Source organism: Salvelinus sp. IW2-2015, linkage group LG4q.1:29 (genome assembly GCF_002910315.2).
Source record: "Salvelinus sp. IW2-2015 linkage group LG4q.1:29, ASM291031v2, whole genome shotgun sequence".
NCBI lineage: Eukaryota > Metazoa > Chordata > Actinopteri > Salmoniformes > Salmonidae > Salvelinus > Salvelinus sp. IW2-2015.
Window position 1 is genome coordinate 12,230,477 of NC_036842.1, and position 20,939 is coordinate 12,251,415.

Here is a 20,939-nt window from a genome sequence, read left to right on the forward strand (position 1 = left end):
TGAGAACGCACCCTTGTGGGGCCCCAGTGTTGAGGATCAGCGGGGTGGAGATGTTGTTTCCTACACTCACCACCTGGGGGCGGCCCGTCAGAACGTCCAGGACCCAGTTGCACAGGGCGGGGTCGAGACCCAGGGTCTCGAGCTTAATGATGAGTTTGGAGGGCACTATGGTCTTAAATGCTGAGCTGTACTCGATGAACAGCATTCTTACATAGGTATTCCTCTTGTCCAGATGGGTTAGGGCAGTGTGCAGTGTGGTTGCGATTGCGTCGTCTGTGGACCTATTGACTAGTCTCTCAAAGCACTTCATGATGACGGAAGTGAGTGCTACGGGGCGATAGTCATTTAGCTCAGTTACCTTAGCTTTCTTGGGAACAGGGACAATGGTGGCCCTCTTGAAGCATGTGGGAACAGCAGACTGGGATAGGGATTGATTGAATATGTCCGTAAACACACCAGCCAGCTGGTCTGCGCATGCTCTGAGGACGCTGCTAGACACAGAAAATACATAAAGCATATGCAACAGAACAGAATCATGTCCTTTGTGTCAAGTTCTCTCTCTCTCTCTCAAATTGTTCGGTAACCCTTGATTTGGATAGTACATCTGTAGAAAGAGACAGTGTGTGTATGTACTGTGAGGATGTGCAGCTTCCTATTGTCAACAACAGAGGGAGCCATTGGCTAAGTGCTAAGTCTGCTCTGTAACTGCTAATGTTTTCTTAGGGTAGTCTGTTTTTACTGGGGGTGGGGAGGTTTTATGCAGTCTGTGGTGACGTTGGTTCTGTGGGGAGGTCCCAGGGAGAATTACAACTTGTTGCCATTACCTCTTCATACCGAATTTGCAAATTGTCATTCAAGTACCGACTTTAGGGTAACAGCCTACCGGTAGGCTACATCATTTACTACTGTATACCGCCACCCTCTGGATGGGTAACTTTTTGGACAATGCAAGAAAAGAGTTGATTTCCTTTTTGGAAARAAGTCAGACATATTTCCACGGGAAAGCCTTTGGAGGGATGCTGTTCATAACAACATGGAAACAAGATATGTCTTAGTCATTGTGCTTCTAAGTATCTTCTGTTGTTGGACTTACAGCCAAGAASTAAATCCCAGCGGCAGAAATGTATGCAAAACTGGGTAAGTCATTGTGTACCTGTTTTAAAGAAGTTTTATGCTTGAAATTGATGGACAAAACTATTACAGTAGCCTGATTCATGTCAGTGAAGGTAGATAAACATGCATTAAATTGTTTTAGATATGTTGAAGTTTGAGATTTTCTGAATACCCAAGCCCTTCTATACACAGATAATCTTCCTCAGATCTCTGCTCATTTAGTCTACTGCTACATTGTGTCTTTGTGCCAGTAATTCCCTGCATTATGAATGCTGTGACAGATTTGCATCTGAACGTGATCAGGATAATGTTCAGTATTTAAATGTCTTAGTCTATTTGTCATGACTGAAATGTGATCATAACATTAGTTTGGATGGAAGGAGTTCAATTACGWTAGTTTCTATAAATCAAATACAGATGATTTCCAGATGAACTAATGTTATTTTTCTCCCTCCCAGATCTGACAGGCTCCAATGCTGTAGTGGCTGGGCACAGCAAGGAGATGAGTGCTTAATACGTGAGTACTCGAAAGCCTGTATTATCCCATTCAACAAACCTGAACCAGATCATTGGGAGTAGACTCCCCAACCATTTTTCCTCTTCATTGCTAAAAGCATAAATATTTATTGTGAACTAACTTGCCCAATGGTTTTTCTTCAGCAATTTGTGAGGGTAACTTCACCTGCCAAGAGAATGAAGTTTGTGTGCGACCCCACGAATGCCGCTGTCGTCATGGTTATTTTGGAGCCACTTGTGATATGAGTAAGTTAGTTCCCTGTTCCGTCCTCACAGCAATCCTTAAAGCAGCAATCAGCAGTTGAAACAATAACAAAGTGTTCTCCCTGTCTCTGTTTCAATAAAAGCTCAAATGTATAGACATAGCTATGGATGCAAGTACTGACCATCCATGATATCAAAAGTATAGTTTTAACCATGTTTTGAGGCTATAAAATGTTTGTTAACATKTACTTTGTTTACAAACTTTGGAGTAAAACAAGCGTATATTTGGGGTTCTGATGGGGTACGACAGTTAATAAACTAAGCTCTTGAGGCATTAGTAAGTTATATTCTTCAAGAATCAATGGCTACATATAAYTAATTTATACATAAGGAAAAATGGAAGTARCAATTGCAGATTGTAATTTTGMTATTTATTTCAAGCATAAATTCCTTTGAAAGGTAGTGTAAGTCTGTTAACACTGCAGTCATTTTCACATACWGCCAGTCCAGGTAGCCTACTTCTCAGAACTAAGTAGCCTACATCCAGAGAACTTAGTGTACAAATGATCTCTTTGTCTATACATATTTGCCTTACGTCCTCTCTGTAGAATGTCCGTTCAAGTTCTGGGGGCCTGACTGCAAGGGTAAGTGTGATTGCCATCCCAACGGGAGGTGCGATGATGTCACTGGGGCCTGCACCTGTAACCCTAATCGCTGGGGGCCAAACTGTGAGCGAGCCTGCGGCTGCCAGAAGGGCCAATGCATCCAGGARACAGGCGCTTGTACGTGCTACACAGGCTATTGGGGCCCTCAGTGCTCTAACAACTGTTACTGCAGAGTAAACTCTATGTGTGATGCGGGAACTGGCCAGTGCCACTGCAATCCTGGCTGGTATGGGAGGAACTGCGGTGCCAAGTGTGCCTGCAACACCTCTCCGTGTGACCAGCTCACCGGCCGCTGCAAGTGTCGAGAGCGTCTGTGGGGTACTCACTGCGAGCACAAGTGCCAGTGTCTCTATGGACGCTGTAACCCGGCGGATGGATCGTGCACCTGCAAGCCAGGATTCAGAGGGAAGATCTGCAGGGAGACGTGTCCAGCTGGATTCTATGGACAAAATTGCAGAAACAGGTGTGTGACAGCTGTGTTTGACAAAGCTGACTTACTTGGAACCACTCTGGTAGCCAGAGGTTATTTAGCTGGATARGACATGCATGTCTTTGCTCTTTCAGTCTGCTGTACGGTGGCCATTGTGGTAACCATGTGGTGAAGCTGGCAAATCTAATGTGGTTTACAAACTGTTTTGAGCTGTGAAACACCTAAAGAGTTTGGCCACCTGAAGCTGTTGGCAAAAGACCTCTAGTCACAAGCCAGTTTCTAACCACAAGGGAACCAGCCTCGGCTGAAAGGCTCTGGAAGAGGGAACCAACCATTTGGAAACAYTATTCCAGCATGAATATTACTGTAAAGAATTTAGTTAGTCCATTCTATTCATGTTTTGTTACAATATTACTCAGGACTTGGTCTTACTGCTCTTCCAGGTGTGGTCACTGCAAAGGCCAGCAGCCCTGCATGGTGGCAGAGGGACATTGCATCGCATGTGAAAGCGGTTGGAATGGCACCAGGTGTGACCAGATGTGTACTCCTGGGTTCTTTGGTGAAAACTGCAAGGACGTTTGCTCATCCTGTAAAGACGGACACTTCTGCAACCGYATCGATGGCAAATGCCCCCACTGCAACCCTGGATGGATGGGTGACCGGTAGGAATACGATTATGAGCTTCCGATCACATTCGGCATCTCTAATCAAATGTAGATAAGAAAGGGAATTACATCACCTCTGAGTTTGTGCGTGATCTTCAACCATTTGTCTTCACAGATGTGAGGTCAAGTGCCGAAATGGAACCTATGGAGAGAACTGTGTCAATGACTGCAACAGCTGCTTCAATGGGATGTGTCACTTCGCCACAGGAAATTGTCTCTGCGATCCTGGCTTCTCTGGTGCCTAGTGAGTGCAAAGCATTTTACATGCAAATATTGAAAAAAGCGAATTGAATGTAACAAATAGAGAAAGTAATATGGATGGTGTCAAGACCAATTTTGAAAATKTCATCAATGAAATTTCACACTCTTTCCTATGCAGCTGTAATGTGAGCTGTTCAGCGGGTCAGTATGGGCTTAACTGTACCCAGACCTGTTCCTGCCATGACAACAACTGCAACATAGTGACTGGAGCATGCAACCTACGTGAGAACCTTTCCTAAAACAGACTTATCTAATGTGATGAGGGRAAAAAGTGTAATGTATTATTTTTCCAGAGAGCTTATTGGTAACATATGTATCCACCATAAAAACACACATGGCAGATCTTTATTTTTAAAAGGAGTCTATTCTGTGGTAAGTGGGACAGATGTATGACCTCTGCTCTTTGAACAGAGCCTAACCAAAGGATGGGTGTGATGGCAGCAGGGGTGCTGGTCACCTGTCTCCTGCTCCTCTCCTTGCTGTGTTGCTGCTCTGTCTGCAGACAGAACGAGTAAGAATGATTGTTGTTTGTATTGAGGCACAGTACATCATAAATATATTGTCACATTAGCTGGAGTTAAACTTATACTTCACATCTTCTTTGGTTTCTCTGTTGATTGCATTTAGTCCTGAGAAAAGGTCCAAAAGAAGACTATGTGGAGGGTTGACACGAATCAGCTCTAAACTTCCTCGTATCCCACTGAGACGGCAGAAGCTACCCAAAGTTGTTGGTAGGTCCTACCTGCACAAGCTCTATGAATGTTAATGTATGTTTTCACTGGGTTCTCAGGATTGATGATAAACCTGTCCAATACCCAAAGATAGTTCTCTCCAAAATCAAAGTAGCATCCCTTCTCCTTGGTTTTTTGCATTGCCTGCTCTCTGAATGGCTGTGACAGTGAACTCAGCGTCTATTTAAAACCATACTTAAACAGCGTCCTGCTTCCCCCCTCTTCACCCTCCCCATTTCTCTACATTCCATCGAGGGCCCCTCTGGACCACCAACAGGAAGTGGCAAAAATTATCCTAACCTGCAATTTCTCTCTACTGGAACAGGGGCAGCGGGGCTAGAAGGGGGAACTTTTGGGCTGGGTGGACTGATGTATGACACAGGAAGTCAGGGGGAAATATAAGGTCCCATGTGTAACACAATTTCTTTGAAGSGACAAAATGTAGTGAAGGATTATTGTTGTTAACAAATAAGTTCAAAGCTTTAGTGAATGTAGGTTCTAACGGTTAAGAGGCTAAGTGTTTGCTCTGTTTCTGTTCTCCACAGTGTCCCACCATGACCCTGAGAATACTTTCAACTGTAGTTTCATTGAGCCCCCCTCTGCAGTGGAGCAACCCACCGCCTCCGGGTCATCCAGAGCGTCCTTCTCTTCCGTAGAGACCACAGAGGATGGACATGTCTATGCTGTGCCTGACGGTGAGTGTCCCAGACTAAGTCTTCCCTGTCACTCCTGCATGATAGTGAGTGCTGCATTAAAAACCCCTCTKTCTGTTCTGTCTGTGACAGTCACACCTGTCTATCCTAGAACCTTCATTTCTGCAGGTGATGGGAATTTGTTAAGGCAAATTATTGTACAAAATATGTGAAGGAAGGTTACATTTTTCACATTGAGCTCCGATAATGATGGGAATGTCATTCCAAAAACAAGAGATCATTTTGGAATGACAGAACATTATGAGGTGATGTTGAGTCCTTGGCTGCACACAACGTTTTGTTTTCGTATGATTCACTGATTTTCTGCAATGACTAGATTTTTGTCAAAACAACTGCTGCATAGTCATATCCGGTGTAAGATCCAGAGGGTGATGTGTAAACTACAGTTCTTGATAGATCCTCATTTTACTCATCTGCCCTAAATACACTGCCTAATCTGCTGCCATATCATCTAATTAAAGCCCTTGCTTCTAAAGTAAACATGAACAGGAAAATGTTACTAGTAGGTAATCCAGTACTTAAAACATTCCCAAAGCATTTGTATTTATTTCCTTAACATCTTTAGAGCTGAAGGGGAATCGGATTCTAATGATCTTTTATTTTATTTTATAAAAATTGACGTTTGAACCTCTCTCGCCCTCTCTCTCGCCCTTTCTCTCACCCTCTGAGAAGAGAACAAAAAGAAAGGGGACAGAATCAACACAACGGAGACTACAGTACTAGCTGATGATGTCTCTGAGGTAGACACATTGCCGGAGGACAGGTATATGACTGAGCAGGCTTCAGTTAACACCAGTGAGCTGCCACTCCAGAAGTCAGAGAGTGAGGGCTCCTGCAGTGGCACAGAGTCAGCCACCAGCACCCTCTGCCTCAGGGCCTCTTTCCCTCAGCCACCACAGCAGTCCAGCAAGGAGCCAGAGAACAATGGCAAGTCAAACAATGTCAAATATAATGGAAAGCCTATAGCTGCTGAGAGGATTAAACCACAGCCACCAGACCCCTCCACCAAGCCCAAGCTCTCCTGGATCCATGCATCTCCTGGGCCAAATCAGAATCAGATAAGTCAGGAAGAGACTGTGGCTGAGGATAACATTTGTTCCAGAAAGAAAGCCAGCAAGCAGCGAGCTCCCAACGCCCCAGAGTCTGCAGGTACAGATGGGGCCAGCTCCCTAGGTGAGAAGAAGCCTAATAAAAGCAGACCAGGTCTGTTGCAGATAGAGCACATCAATGGGGCAGTGCAGAGTGTCCTGAGGAAAATGGGCAATTTCCGTGTTGACCGGAAAGCTGCAATCCCCAAAGAGTCCCCAGAGAAGAGGCCCAGCTTATCCCTAAACAGGGAGGTTAACCAACCGAACATACACCCTGAGGTAGCCTCCCTCTTAACTGCTCAGCTGAAGGAGAAGACTAAGAGCCTGAACAGGAGCGAGGCCGGCAGCTGTGAGGAGAGCCTGTCTCACCTCCAGGCCCAGAGAAAGAAGCCCACCCCGCCCCAAAAGACCTCGGGCACCCAGCCTGGAGCTGGAAAGGATTTGCTTCCCACATCCGACAGCTCACAGAAGCCTCTGCCAGATACTCCATCTAAAGAAGCCAAATACCAAGAGAAACAAGACTCTAACAACTCTGAAAGCAGCTCAGATAAGGGAGAGACCAAAAATAAGACCCCAATGAAAAAGCCTCCTCGGAAAAAGAGCAAGGAAGGTAATGTAGACTCAAAAATACAGACTACTGCTCCAAAGGTTGCAGTGATGCCACCAAAGGCTGCAAATTAGCACAGCCAGTCTGGATGTTTCTCAATTCTGGAAAAACAATGACGCACATGTTGTGATGCTTGAAAGAATTTATTGGACACATGTTTCATTGTTTTTAGCACCAAATCGAATAACGATGGAATCTTTTCCCTTGGGTGGATGTTTTTGATCTTGAGAAATGTTATGATACAATGCAGTATTCTTTATATGTTAACTTTTTATATTCCTTCACTTTAGTTATTGTAAAATCARTATATTAGTAAAAGTGCTAAGACATCAGAATAATTATTTACCTTTGTTATTTTATTCATTTTCTAATTTGTTCATATCGAATAGACCAAACACCCCAAAATCTGGATTTTGCATCTCCCATATCTAATCAATGTTTTAAGTTGGAAAGTCGATCCCACTGCCCAGAACTTTGGAGCCACGACAGGACCTCAGACAAACAAGAGGTGTGGTGTATTGATGGTGGAACAGTCTGGGGTCTGTGTAGAGGGCCCTGTGGCTGTCTGACACATGTGCTACAGTTGTGTGTGTGCAGTTTGTTGGGGGGGGGNTGATAGACTTTGAGGCAGCTGTAAAGACTACAGAAGATCATATGGTGTTTAATTGAATCCAAACTGTTGGCACCGGTCGTCCTGAATCCATGATGTGACCTGCTTAGACAGGAACATCTCTCCCTTTGCTATCAGGAGGCACAGACAAAGCAAAGACACATTTAGGAGCAGCAAGGTCCTGAAAATAAGTTATTAAACGTAAATAAGTAACATTGTAAGTAAGTAACATAGTATGATTGGYAGATCACTTGAAATAATACAGGAACATGTCCTCACAGACCAGCTGCCTTGTTGTGAACGTTAGATCATAATGAACRCATTTATAGAGGCTCCAATGGTTTAGTGAACAAACATGCTTTCAAGGCATGACTGTGTGCATTGCTGCATGCATAGGCGTCTATACATCATTATTTAATTCTAGAAGTTTTACTGTGGAAAAGGGATCGGGACTAGTGGTGGGAAGGGGACTAGAATTAGGTTTTTGACTGCCTGTTTAAACATCTCCCTGGAGCTTCGTCTGTAACTGAATGCCAGGCCTTGAGAAGCAACTGCCAACTCAATCCTGTCCCAGAATCCTCTTGGGAGACAGTGGTTAGCATAGAGACACCCTATGAAAGCATTAACATCTTGTAGCCATTACATCGATGGAAAAACATTTACGACTTGAGGAAAAAAAGCGAATATTTTGCGCTAAGCAAAGCAGAAAACCTAGAGTGATAACACCTAAACATCAGTATGACCTAATTGGAAACSTTGGTCTCAGAAAAACACAAGTTGTTACCTAAATATGGTTTGAATTTGTTGTCAATATATTTTTGTTATGCCAAGATGGTACAGGATCATTCATTGACAATTKTATTTTCTGAAATTTTGTATAAAAAAATTACTTTGGATATAGGCCATACATGTGTTAGATTCTAAGTTCTGGTACAAATCCAGTCGGACACCAAAGGAAGCTGAGACTAGATTTATTCCATCCAAACAATGCTGCAGCTGCATAGCACACATTTTACACAAGCATATATTTATGCCTTCCGATTAGGAGTCACCTCCTTGTCTGTCGAGGATAAACAATCAGTGTTGCTGGGCAATAACTAAGTATGTTCCTGCTATTGGTGTTCCAGAACCTTCATGCGCAGGGATGTGTATGTCTGTGTGTGATAAGACTACAGTTGGAGTATTGTTGGGATGGGCCCCTCTAGCCCCCCCCCAGAGGTTTCTTCTCTCTTCAACTTTCTCCTCACCTCAATGTTAAACTCCATGTCTCTCACTGCTTTAGTTCCACAGAATCTCACCTGACCTTACCCGGAACTGAGAGTCAGCTGTGGCTCTTTACCTACTTTCTTAGAAATACGAATATACAACAATAACATATGTGGACATAGACACTTTCTGTACTTCCCTTTGTCCCAGCAATAACACTCTCCGGCTCCAACATCCTAACCAACAACAAATTATTACTACTAATAAGCAGATTATGCAATTACTAACGGACTCATTATGCAACTAAAAACCGGCTCAAGTCAAATACATGGCTCCAAAAGTACTGTATATAACACCACATGCAAATGGCAGGACTTTTCTATGGGAATGACTACATGATTGCGAGTGTCTTAGTCACTGTGGTATGAACGGGATGGTGGGAACCTTCTGTGTAGGCAACGCTACACCATGATCTTTTCATTTTCTCTGTTCTCCGAAACAGGAATGGAAAGTACAGACAACATGAAATATCATAATTGGAAACCAGCACAAGCGACCCAGAATGAACAGACAGGATCATAGCCAGGACCAGTGTTATGATGTGACTCATTAAAGAGGGAATTTCCTTTGTATGTTGTGTAAGAACTTTTTATCAGTCACATGGTCATATTGGAGCMACTCAAATAAGGGTGTCAATCAATGTGTGCCACAATAAACTGGAAAAAGCTGCTATCATCGTCAACAAGTAGGCCAAAGCACACGCTATCTCATCTCTGCAAGCAATACCAAAACTGGCTCCATCTTTCCATGCTAACATACTTGTTCTGCTAACATTCAAGTTCATTGTCTGTAGGGACCACATTCTAGTCTTCTTGAACTCATCTGTTATTCTCTGGACACAATCACAACATCCACAATAAAACTGCTCATGATCTCTCTCTACCCCCGTAGATTATACTTGACCAGAATCTGCAATCTGGCTGTATAGCATTCATTTTAGTGTCCATGCAGGTGCTCTGACTACATGTTCATACTATAGAAAAATGTGTCAAAACATCTGGGCTGTACCAATGATTTATATAAACCATGGATTGCTGATGCTATGCATTGGCCATTGAGAGGCTTAGAAGCCACCGGTCGGCCATATTGGCACTCCCCAGTAGAAGCAGTCCTCCATAGGAATGAATGGAATTCTACAGTATTTCAATGCAATGTTTCAAGGACAAAATGACATGTACAAGTATTTCTTTATTGTAGTGGGGACATCAACATGAGTAATCTAAAAAATAAATAATACTTTAATTTTTATGTTTAGCTGACTAAATATAATTTAAAAGTATGCATTAAGGTGTCTGTAWCTGGGGCGGCAGGTAGCCAAGTGGTTATGGTGGTTAAGGTTGCTGGATCAAATCCCTGAGCTGACAAGGTAAAAATCTGTCGTTCTGCCCCTGAACGAGGCAGTTAACCAACCCACTGTTCCTAGCCGTCATTGTAAAATAAGAATTTGTTCTTAACTGACTTGCCTGGTTAAATCATTTTTTAAATTAAATGTAGAAATTAATAAATGCATTTCTATAGCTTCCAAAATATTTTTTACAATGGAGGGGGAGTCCCAAGATGGAGGCACTATTGCATATATAAATCATTGGGTTGTACCGACCTTAGATGTGGGATATAAAGCATTACATAAACAACACATGGATAAAAATAGATGGATGCTGAACGGACTCTACAAAAAGAGAGAATTGCTCCATCTGCTGGACACTGTCTTCCTTGAGTTACCTACTATATCTGGGTAAAAGAAATGCCTGAAACTATACTGAACAAAAATATATAAATACAAAAATATAAAACGCAACATGTAAAATACGCACCAAAGGCTTCTCAAATTTTGAGCACAAATTTATTTACATCCATTGCAAAGATTTTTGGATTTTTCAATTTAACTAGGCAAGTCAGTTAAGAACAAATTCTTATTTACAATGACAGCTTACTGGGGAACAGTGGGGTAACATCCTTGTTCGGGGGCAGAAYGACAGAATTGTGCCATGTCAGCTCAGGGATTCGACCCAGCAAACCTTCGGTTACAGGCCCAACGCTCTAACCACTAGGCTATCTAACAGCGCCGATAATCCATCCACATGACAGGTGTGACATATCAAGAAGCTGATTAAACAGCATGATCATTACACAGGTGCACCTTGTGCTGGGGACTATAAAAGGTCACTAAAATACGCAGTTGTGTCATATAACACAATGCCACAGATGTGCCACGTTTTGTGGGAGCTGCAATTTGCATGCTGACGGCAGGAATGTTCACCAGTGCTGTTGCCARAGAATTGAATGTTCATTTCTCTATCATAAGCCGTCTCCGTCATTTTAGAGAATTTGGCAGTACGTCCAACCGGCCTCACAACCGCAGACCATGTGTAACCACGACAGCCAAGGACCTCCACATCCGGCTTCTTCACCTGCGGAATCGTCTGAGACCAGCCACATGGACAGCTGATGAAACTGAGGAGTATTTMTGTCTATAATAAAGCCATTTTGTGGGGGAAAACTCATTCTGATTGGCTGGGCCTGGCTCCGAAGTGGGTGGGCCTATGCCCTCCCAGGCTTTTTCATGGCTGCACCCCTGTCCAATCATGTGAAATCCATAGATTAGGCCCAAATGAATTTATTTACATTGACTGATTTCCATATATGAACTGTAACTTATTAAAATCATTGAAACTGTTTAGTTTGTATTTTTTTCAGTATAGATCCCATTACATACTGGTCTTGACGWGAAGAAAATAAAACAGTTTGGGGATCTCTTCTGCACTGTTCAACCAATCCCATAAATGTGGAGAAGATTGAGTGTCACCTTGTTAACATCCAAAAAGTTGCTTCACAGGCTCTTTCCATTTCCCCTGAAAAACTAAACATCCGGTTTTTGGGGACTGAGGCTGTGTGTTAACCAACAGAGCAGGACCTGGCTGTCACACCTGTGACCATAGATCAATTCTCCCAGTGACGGAAACCAAGGACAGCAGTGCCTTTTTTATTTTTTTATTTTTTTTATTTTAGGGGTGGATCAGCTTAATATTGCGGAAAGAATGTTGCTTCCAATGTAATTGTCTGCATCATTTCCAATCCCCCATATTTTTTGGGGGTAAATATATATATCCACACACGCATGCATACATATACACATATATACATACACATACCTATATAGACATACATACTTTTTTAAAGAATATACCTTTATTATTATTCCCCGCAACCCTACCACCGATCCCCCAATTGGAGTAAACTGATAAACATTTCTGCTTTTACCTTCAATTTATACATCTTATACCCATTTTACAGACACAGTCTACTTTATAATAGTTCTCTCTTGTTTGTTCTTAGTCCTTCCTCTATTTCTGTTGTCCATCCAGTTCTAGGCAAATGTTGCAATTCTTCAGCCATTCCTGGACCTGTGACCAAAAACGAGCTACATATGGACAATACCAAAATAAATGATCTAATGACTCTGCCTCCTCACAGCAGAATCTGCAGAGCTGGGAAGATTGTATCCCCCATATATATAACATTCTATTAGTTGCAAGAATTTTGTACAGTAATTTAAATTGAAAAATTCGAAGTTTTGAATCCGGACAGCAGTGCCTTGGTTGTCGGTAACCATTCGCTCACATCTTCTGATATTCTGGTAAATAACCTTTGGGGTCCTCTCTCACCAGGAAGTGGCTGAATATTTCAATTCAGAAGATGGGCCTTTTATTAAATTAGCTCACCTCCTGCCTCAACTCCTTTTGAAAAGGTCAAAGTTAAATTGAGGAGAGTGATAGCGGATGGAAATGCACTTGCTTGAAATGAGACTGTCCTTCTCCACAGATTTGCTCAACTCCTGTGTTGAACAGGTCACAGGTAATCAAGGCAAGACGGCGAGAAGACGGAAAGTGGACACATCCGCTTGTATGAAATGGCTCCAAATGAGACTGTCAAGTAGTTGATGATTATCTAGCTACTTATCTGATTCTACAAATCAAAACATGTTTATGTTGAATTTATTAACAGTTTTAAAGTATCAGCATTTACAAATGGTGAGGGAGAGGAGATCAGGCAAATTACATTTACAGGAGAACCTCCACATAAGGCAAATTATGTTTACAGGGGTGAATCCCAAATAAAATGTGTAAAGTGATCCAAACAAATAAAAAAAAGTTAGGACACTTCGATTGCCTACTAACGAATTGACACATTCCTCGACCACTTATCGATTTCCGGGTCACAGAGGACTGAGGCAAGAGGATGGTCTTTTTCCCCATACGAGAATCTCCCATGGTCCTCCCTTAATCAATAGCCTCCTTCTTTCAAGGAAGCACAGGTATATTCTACCTGAATACACAAGTGTATCCTAACGCCTTTGAATCAACTATTATTTTCCCGAAGGAGAAGAGCATTGATAAGAGAATTATGTTCTCAATGTTCATAAACCAACTCAATCAAACTACTCAGTCTGCTAGATCAGGATTTGTAAGATACTGATTGAAATGAAGCAGAMAGAGGCCCAGCTAAAATAGTCAATATGGTTTATTCACGGGAACATTCTAAAGTCAAGAATACAAAACAATTAATTTTATACTGGCTTCTCACGCACACACATTCACACTAACATTCGCACACAATGTCCTGCTACGCACACACATTCACACAAACAGAAGATATCCTACGCACATACTGTCTCACTAACCAGMCGACARAGATTAGGGAGACCTTGAGACGTACTCCCCGTTCTCTCCCAAATCTCCAGTCAGGTCGGCGCCGAATTTTGCTCAGACAGTCTGTGATTAAAATACCATAAAGACATAAACATTAGCTATATTGTTTTACCCTAATTCTGACTAGGACTACACATTTATTGATTATGATTTCATACATTCTAATCAATTCCATACARTTATATGTTTCAGGGTGGAATATTCTAATCATTCAATTAACAGATAAATCCCATTAACAAGCATGCAAACATTTAATAAAAATATGCTACTTAACCCTTTATTCAATGTATTGCACAACTAGATACATTAGTTTTGATCACTTCATACATTTATTTTGGGATTCCACCCTGAAACAGTCATTTTCCTGATGACGCGCAATTGGAGTCATTTCATACAAGCGGATATGTGTCCACTTTCTTCTCACGGCCTCGCCTTGACTACCTTTGACCTGTTCWAAAGGAGGCTAGAGAGGACACAGGAGTTGAGCAAATCTAATTAATAGGCCTGTGTTTCTTCTATGACTAACTGAAGGATAAACCCAGTGCTGTTGACCTTTGACCTGTATTGGACTTTCTTTGACTTGTGGATAGGTGCTGTTTATGAAGTTTGCGTGCTTCTCACAGCATCCATAAATAACACTATCCAATAAGGCCATAGTCATACACATACCTAATGGCAACACAATCAGGTCTCATTACCAGTTATGGGATCCTAATAAMTAAAAATGGGCCAAATATTACTGCCCCAGGTGATGTGAAATGCAAAACAATCTCCACGACAGAACTCTACAGCACTGTACTAAAGTGGTTAACTAGACATCCTGTTATCTTCTACAATGTAATGCTAATACTACAATAGTAGATGTAGTGTAGTAACAGCGTGCAATATCTAACAAGAGACAAATGTCAGGTACAGTTGATGGCTAGCTAGCTACTTAYCTGAYTCTACAAATCAAAACATGTTTACGTTGAATTTATTAACAGTTTTAAAGTATCAGTACATTTACAAATGGTGAGGGAGAGGAGATCRCAGTATGCAAGGTCAAGTTGAAACACTTCCATGTTTTGACCAGTCTTTTTTAAACTCCCATGCCATGGAGTTTCTGATTGCGAGGCTGATTGCTCGCTGTGACAGGTCAATGCAGGTGATGGTTCAAGTAGACCGACTCAGGGATGGAAATTGAAGTGTGGCGTTTGCTTCCTTTCTGCCGAAACTTCTCTATTCCTCCTCGTTTTGGTATTTAATGTGTTTCCAGAGTTTCTACGAACCAAACACAACATTGAAAGTTGGATCACACGTATAACGACTCATGCTGTATCCCAACTAAGGAGAGAATTTTGCTGAACAAACAAGTTAAAGGAAATAAGCATAGCTAGCTAAGCAGTAACTACTGACAAGCCAGTTAAAGCCGAAATCACTCCGAGATGCCGTCAACGACGTCAATTTGCGCACGATACTAGAGTGCTTCAATTCACATACATGCTTCGCATATGCCWACTTAAGTCATGAGAATCTATAACAATATTGGCACTGGCAGTATTATCAACACTAAATATACACTTAACTATACATGTCACAATTCCAAAACTATGTACAAAACGTATTTTCGCCCAATGTATCTGTTCACACACGACAAACGTACTTTCTAATTTGACGCCCCGGCCCGTCTGCGCTCTTTCACTACAAGTGCGTTCCAGTGCCAGTTCAAAACTACTGGGAACTGGAAACTCGGAAAGCTCCGACTTCTGTAAGTCCAAAACAACTGGGTACTCGAACAAAAGGGAGCTCTGACTGGAATTCCAGCTCGGGAACTCGGGCCGCTTTATAAAACTCCGACTTGGATGACCATTCAAACAGTTTGAGTTCCCAGTTGTTTATTTTAAAGCACTAAATTCGGTGATTTTCGAGTTCTGTGTTCCCAGTTGTTTTGAACGCGGCATCATTCCAGCGCGTAAAACACTTTTCCTTTGAGTTGGGCTTTACGCTAACCACTGGCAGTTGTCCTAAGCAAGGTCGGGCTAAATGAAGTTACGAGAAAATCTGTCAATAGACTTACCCCCCGATTCAATTGCTCGAATATGGCATCTCCTCCTTGGTCAAATATTCGTTCAAAAAACACTGCTCCGAACATGATGGTAATGGCAAAAGTAGATGTTCTCCTGAAGAGCAAATTGTAGACTCCTTTCGTTAGCGACATGTTGGCTGACGGTGATTAGAGAGAGGAAATTACGTCAGAATAACGGAAACCGAAGTGTATGATGGGAAATGAGGTTGTAAACATGTAGGTCATATTCTTGTGCACCAAAGGAAATTCTAAAACAAAATACTGACGATATAATACATGGTCTTTAAAAAACATACTTGTCTAACAAATATAAGTACAACAAACTGCGGTGTACCTCAAGATGGAAAGATATCAAACCTGCTACAGAGAAGACTCCAACCTGTAGCAAAGATTATGGATATAGTGACAAGATACAAGATATCTCCGGCCTAACAATGGGAGTMGTTGTCCACATAGCAGCACGGCGGGTTGCTTATCATTTCTTTGGATTGGTGGWTACATCTCATTATTGTAATCTATTTTTAAATATTCAATGAGGGTGACGTCAATCGAGAGAGATGCTATGCTCCTAGYCTCATACTATGAATATGCAGAGTCATCTCCGATATGAAGTGTTTTTTCTCAAGTTGCCAGGATGTTACGTGTGCTACTTATACCAGTACACTCATAACAACTTAAGCATTACTGAACTTCGATTACATCAAATAAACCTCATGCAGMAAATAAGTGATGCATTTGTTGTTGGCCAAATTCGACACTCATTGACCTCCATACAAAAACTTGCTTGGTGGGCGAAAAAAAAACTCTGCCTGCTGGAGGGAAGCAAATTTTGGGCATTTTGGGCATCTCTGCATCTAGTCTAGGTCAAGAGAGAAAGAAAGAGGACTAATCTTTATATCTGTGCCTTTATAGAGCCCCACGGTGGAGGTGCCACGATACCCATAAAACCTAGCGGTCAAACAGGGAAATAGTTCCAAACGTTTTTCCACCATAGGGAATTCTAGACCAAAAAAGAAAGAAAATTGTGCCGTCTGGTTTGCTTAATATAAGGAATGTGAAATGATTTATACTTTTACTTTTGATACTCAAGTATATTTTAACAATTACATTTACTTTTGATACTTAAGTATATCTAAAACCAAATACTTTTACTCAAATAATATTTTACTGGGTGACTTTTACTTGAGTGATTGGGTACTTTTCCCACAACTGCCTGGCGTGACGTTTTGATAACCATGAAAATCTCTCTAGCAGACACCTTCGCTAACAGGTATTGTGTCAATTTAAAACTTGCACAAGACAGTTCACAGAATTGTACATTTCAAGTTTTTGAATTGTTGCCAATTTATTAGTTGCTAACATGAGAGTTAATTCAGAGATTCTTACCTTTGACTCGATTCGGCAGTCTGTCCAGATCACCATGGTATTTGTAGTTCTTTATAATAGCCACATTAGCATTTCATTTTTTGAGGGTAAATACAGGTGAATATATTGATACAAGTAACCTTCGAGAGTTTCACCACAGTTATCAAAATGTCACACCAGGGTAAGCCTACACAAAACACAGCCCTTATTTTAAGTTTCTCTAAAATCCATTTAAAATGAATGGTTGAAAAATGATTGGAACCATTTCCGTTTGACTGCTAGGTTTTATGGCCATTAAGACTCATGCTGTGGTACTCTATAGCGCCTGTGACAGCATGGGCAGCGCCATTGAGGCTACAACCCATAAGGAATACCCACTATTTTAAAATGGCAGAAGCATGTGGAAGCCCTCAATGGCGCTGCCTATGCTAATATTGCCTTTAGAGAATGATGGAGGCCTCCATCATTCTCTATAGGTAGGTTTTCCTGTTTGGAAAAGGCCATATAGTGGACCCGGAAAGTGACCCGGAAATTAATAAGTGTCGAGGAGTTTGTCAATTCATTAGTAGGCAAACAGAAGACAGTCCCCCCCTCCTGAATTTCCACCTTTTTGGAAGTATGTTGGGGTCATTGTCCATTTGGAAGACCATTTGTAACCAAGCTTTAACGGCCTGACTGATGTCTTGAGATGTTGCTTCAATATATCCACATAATTTCCCCTCCTCATGATGCCATCTATTTTGTTAAGTGTACCAGTTCCTCCTGCAGCAAAGCACCCCCACAACATGATGCTGCCACCCCCGTGCTTCACGGTTGGGATGCTGTTCTTCGGCTTGCAAGCCTCCCCTTTTTCCTCCAAACATAACAATGGTCATTATGGCCAAACAGTTCTATTTTTGTTTCATCAAACCAGAGGACATTTCTCAAAAAGTATGATCTTTGTCCCCATGTGCAGTGAAAACCGTAGTCTGGCTCTTTATGGCGGTTTTGGAGCAGTCGTTCTTCCTTGTTGAGCGGCCTTTCAGGTTATGTCGATATAGGACTCGTTTTACTATGGATATAGATACTTTTGTACCTGTTTCCTCCAGCATCTTCATAAGGTCCTTTTCTGTTGTTCTGGGATTGAGTTGCACTTTTCGCACCAAGTACCTTCATCTCTAAGAGACAGAACGTGCTCCTTCCTAGTGGTATGATGGCTGCGTGGTCCCATGGTGTTTATACTTGCGTACTATTGTTTGCACAGATGAACGTGATACCTTCAGGCGTTTGGAAATTGCTCCCAAGGATGAACCAGACTTGTGGAGGTCTACAATTGTTTTTCTTGGGTCTTGGCTGATTTCTTTTGATTTTCCCATTATGTCAAGCAAAGAAGCACTGAGTTTGAAGATAGGCCTTGAAATACATCCACAGGTACACCTCCAATTGACTCAAATGATGTCAATTAACCTATCAGAAGCTTCTTGAGCCATGACATCATTTTCTGGAATTTTCCAAGCTGTTAAAGCACAGTCAACTTAGTGCATGTAAACTTCTGACCCACTGGAATTGTGATACAGTGAATTATAAGTGAAATAATCTGTCTGTAAACAATTGTTGGGAAAATGACTTGTAGATGTAGATGTAGATGTCCTAACCGACTTGCCAAAACTATAGTTTGTTAACAAGAAATTTGTGGAGTTTTAATGACTCCAACCTATGTGTATGTAAACTTCTGACTGCAACTGTATTTTCATTTACTTCTAAATAAGCTGATAAGGAAAAGCTATATGTCAATGATTTTCTCTCCATTTTGTAAATCAAATCACTCGTTGAATTAACTGTCTTCAATTCGAATTGACCCACCGAACTCATGTAGTTCTATTCAATTAACAACACATAAGTATACACACACAAAACAGTAATAGTAAACACAAAATTGACCAATAAACAACAAAATCACTGTATTGAGACCCTGTTGCATACCTGATAAAGCAACGAGGCCTCTCTCCAATGGTCGCTGAAGAGATCAAGTTGAAGACAGTTGATTCCCAAACTGAATCAACCAAGGTAAGTCCAACCAAGGTGTGTGTAAATATTGTCCCGTTTCTCTGGTTTAGGGGATATGAGGTTTCTGCAGGAAATGCTACCCAGGTTCCTGACCTTTTACTGTGGTGAAACAGCTTAAAATTGGGTCCCTGACACTATTTGGAACAAATATAGCACTGTATAGGAAAAACTAGTACTCAGTAGGGTCTGTAGAATCCATATACAGTGTATTCGGAAAGTACTTGACTTTTTTCACATTTTGTTACATTACAGCCTTATTCTAAAATTGATTAAATTGCTTCCCCCCTTATCAATCTACACACAATACCTCATAATGACAAAGCAAAAACAGGTGTTTAGAAATGTTTGCAAATGTATAAAAAATACAAACTGAAATAAAACATTTACATAACTATTCAGCGATTACAGCCTCGTGTCTTCTTGGGTATGACGCTACAAATTGGCACACCTGTATTTGGGGAATTTCTCCCATTCTTCTCTGCAGATCCTCTCAAGCTCTGTCAGGTTGGATGGGGAGCATTGCTGCAACGCTATTTTCAGGTCTCTCCAGAGATGTTCGATCGGGTTCAAGTCGGGCTCTGGCTGGGCCACTCAAGAACATTCAGAGACTTGTCCCGAAGCCACTCCTGCATTGTCTTGGCTGTGTGCTTAGGTTTGTTGTCGTGTTGGAAGGTGAACCTTCGCCCAGTCTGAGGTCCTGAGCGCTCTGGAGCAGGTTTTCATCAAGGATCTTTTTTCGCTTTGTCATTGCGAGGTATTGTGTGTAGATTGATGAGTTTTAACTTTTTTTAAATGCATTATAGAATAGACTGTAACGTAATAAAATGTGGAAAGGGAAGGGATCTGAATACATTCTGAATACACTGTATGAAATAGGTGTTGATGAGCCTTTACACATTCATTAAATCAGCCCATGGCCGGCCACGTGCTAACAAATGCATCAGGTCAATCACTTTGGCCTGACAAATAAAAATATTTTTAGGCAGTATAATAAAATCATGTTTCTATGGGTTTATATCACCCCATCTAACATAGCCTTATAACGTTTTTCTTAAACCGTCCTTGGTGGTCTACTCAATAGCAATCAATCAAAATGTTCGCTTCTTTGACTTGGGTTTTGGACTGAAAGTCAGAGGAACCTGTGTTCTGGTTTTGGCAATTGTGTGAACATTTTATTTGCCTCATAAAATATGTGCTCACTAGGAAATGTCTAATCCATGGATCATATCGCCTATATCGCTCTATTGTCATTTGTGAGAAAAAAACAAGATTATACCTTGTTTCATTCAGCTTCAAATTATGGTGGGAGCTGCTTTGACAAGGTACAGTAAATGACCTAATGTCTTATTAGAAGGCTATTTTAAAGTTCTGAACAAGCACAAAATGAGGATGAAATACAGTTTTCACAAGTTTTATACTGTACTAGGGGATTGATTGGAAAATAATGGTTGTTTTAATTGTGCTCCTCCTGTAGCACAACCATCAGCCTCCCTTCCATTGCAGGGGCATAGGCAATTGTCTCAATTGTCTCAAAGCTTAAAAATCCTCTTTAACTGGTCTCCTCCCTCATCTACACTGATTGAAGTGGATTTAAGAAGAGACATCAATAAGGGATCATAGTTTTCACCTGGATTCACCTGGTCAGTCGATGTCTTGGAAAGAGCAGAAGCCTTTATGTTTTGTAAACTCAGTGTATATTGCAATAATAATACATTTTATTTGGCAGATGCCTTTCAGGACACTCAAGGACATATTATATAATAAAATAATGTGCGGGTTCTTGCACTTGCCACTTTGCACTGAATCCATGTGCATTAACAATAGCTAGGCTACAACGTGTAGGCTACTCACATTAGCTAGCTAGCTAAGACTCACTAGCCAACTT

At 41.4% G+C, this 20,939-nt stretch overlaps 2 protein-coding genes across 2 annotated transcripts; one reads left to right on the forward strand and one right to left on the reverse strand.

The window, feature by feature from the left end:
- The first annotated feature begins 782 nt into the window (after positions 1-782).
- On the forward strand, positions 783-9,751 carry LOC111961453 (scavenger receptor class F member 2). The gene is made up of 11 exons (XM_023983737.1): positions 783-1,137; positions 1,572-1,630; positions 1,774-1,875; positions 2,442-2,961; positions 3,372-3,590; positions 3,709-3,837; positions 3,973-4,076; positions 4,266-4,365; positions 4,482-4,585; positions 5,131-5,280; positions 5,971-9,751. Exons 1-11 carry the CDS (start codon positions 1,034-1,036, stop codon positions 7,065-7,067), a joined length of 2,688 nt encoding a protein of 895 aa, XP_023839505.1. The 5' UTR covers positions 783-1,033; the 3' UTR covers positions 7,068-9,751.
- Positions 9,752-13,372: 3,621 nt separating this feature from the next.
- LOC111961454 (cytochrome b-c1 complex subunit 9) lies at positions 13,373-15,810 on the reverse strand. The gene is made up of 2 exons (XM_023983738.2): positions 15,635-15,810; positions 13,373-14,838 (listed from the first exon to the last, which is right to left on the reverse strand). The coding sequence occupies exons 1-2, from the start codon at positions 15,773-15,775 to the stop codon at positions 14,797-14,799; spliced, it is 183 nt and encodes a 60-aa protein (XP_023839506.1). The 5' UTR covers positions 15,776-15,810; the 3' UTR covers positions 13,373-14,796.
- Positions 15,811-20,939: the final 5,129 nt, after the last annotated feature.

What these genes read in the sequence shown, in the direction of transcription:
- LOC111961454 (XM_023983738.2), bottom strand. Translation starts at nt 15,775, where the DNA reads ATGTCGCTAACGAAAGGAGTCTACAATTTGCTCTTCAGGAGAACATCT. An exon ending in TCGAGCAATTGAATCGGGGG is followed by an intron (nt 14,839 to 15,634) that starts GTAAGTCTATTG and finishes TTTGGTTCGTAG; the next exon opens with AAACTCTGGAAACACATTAA.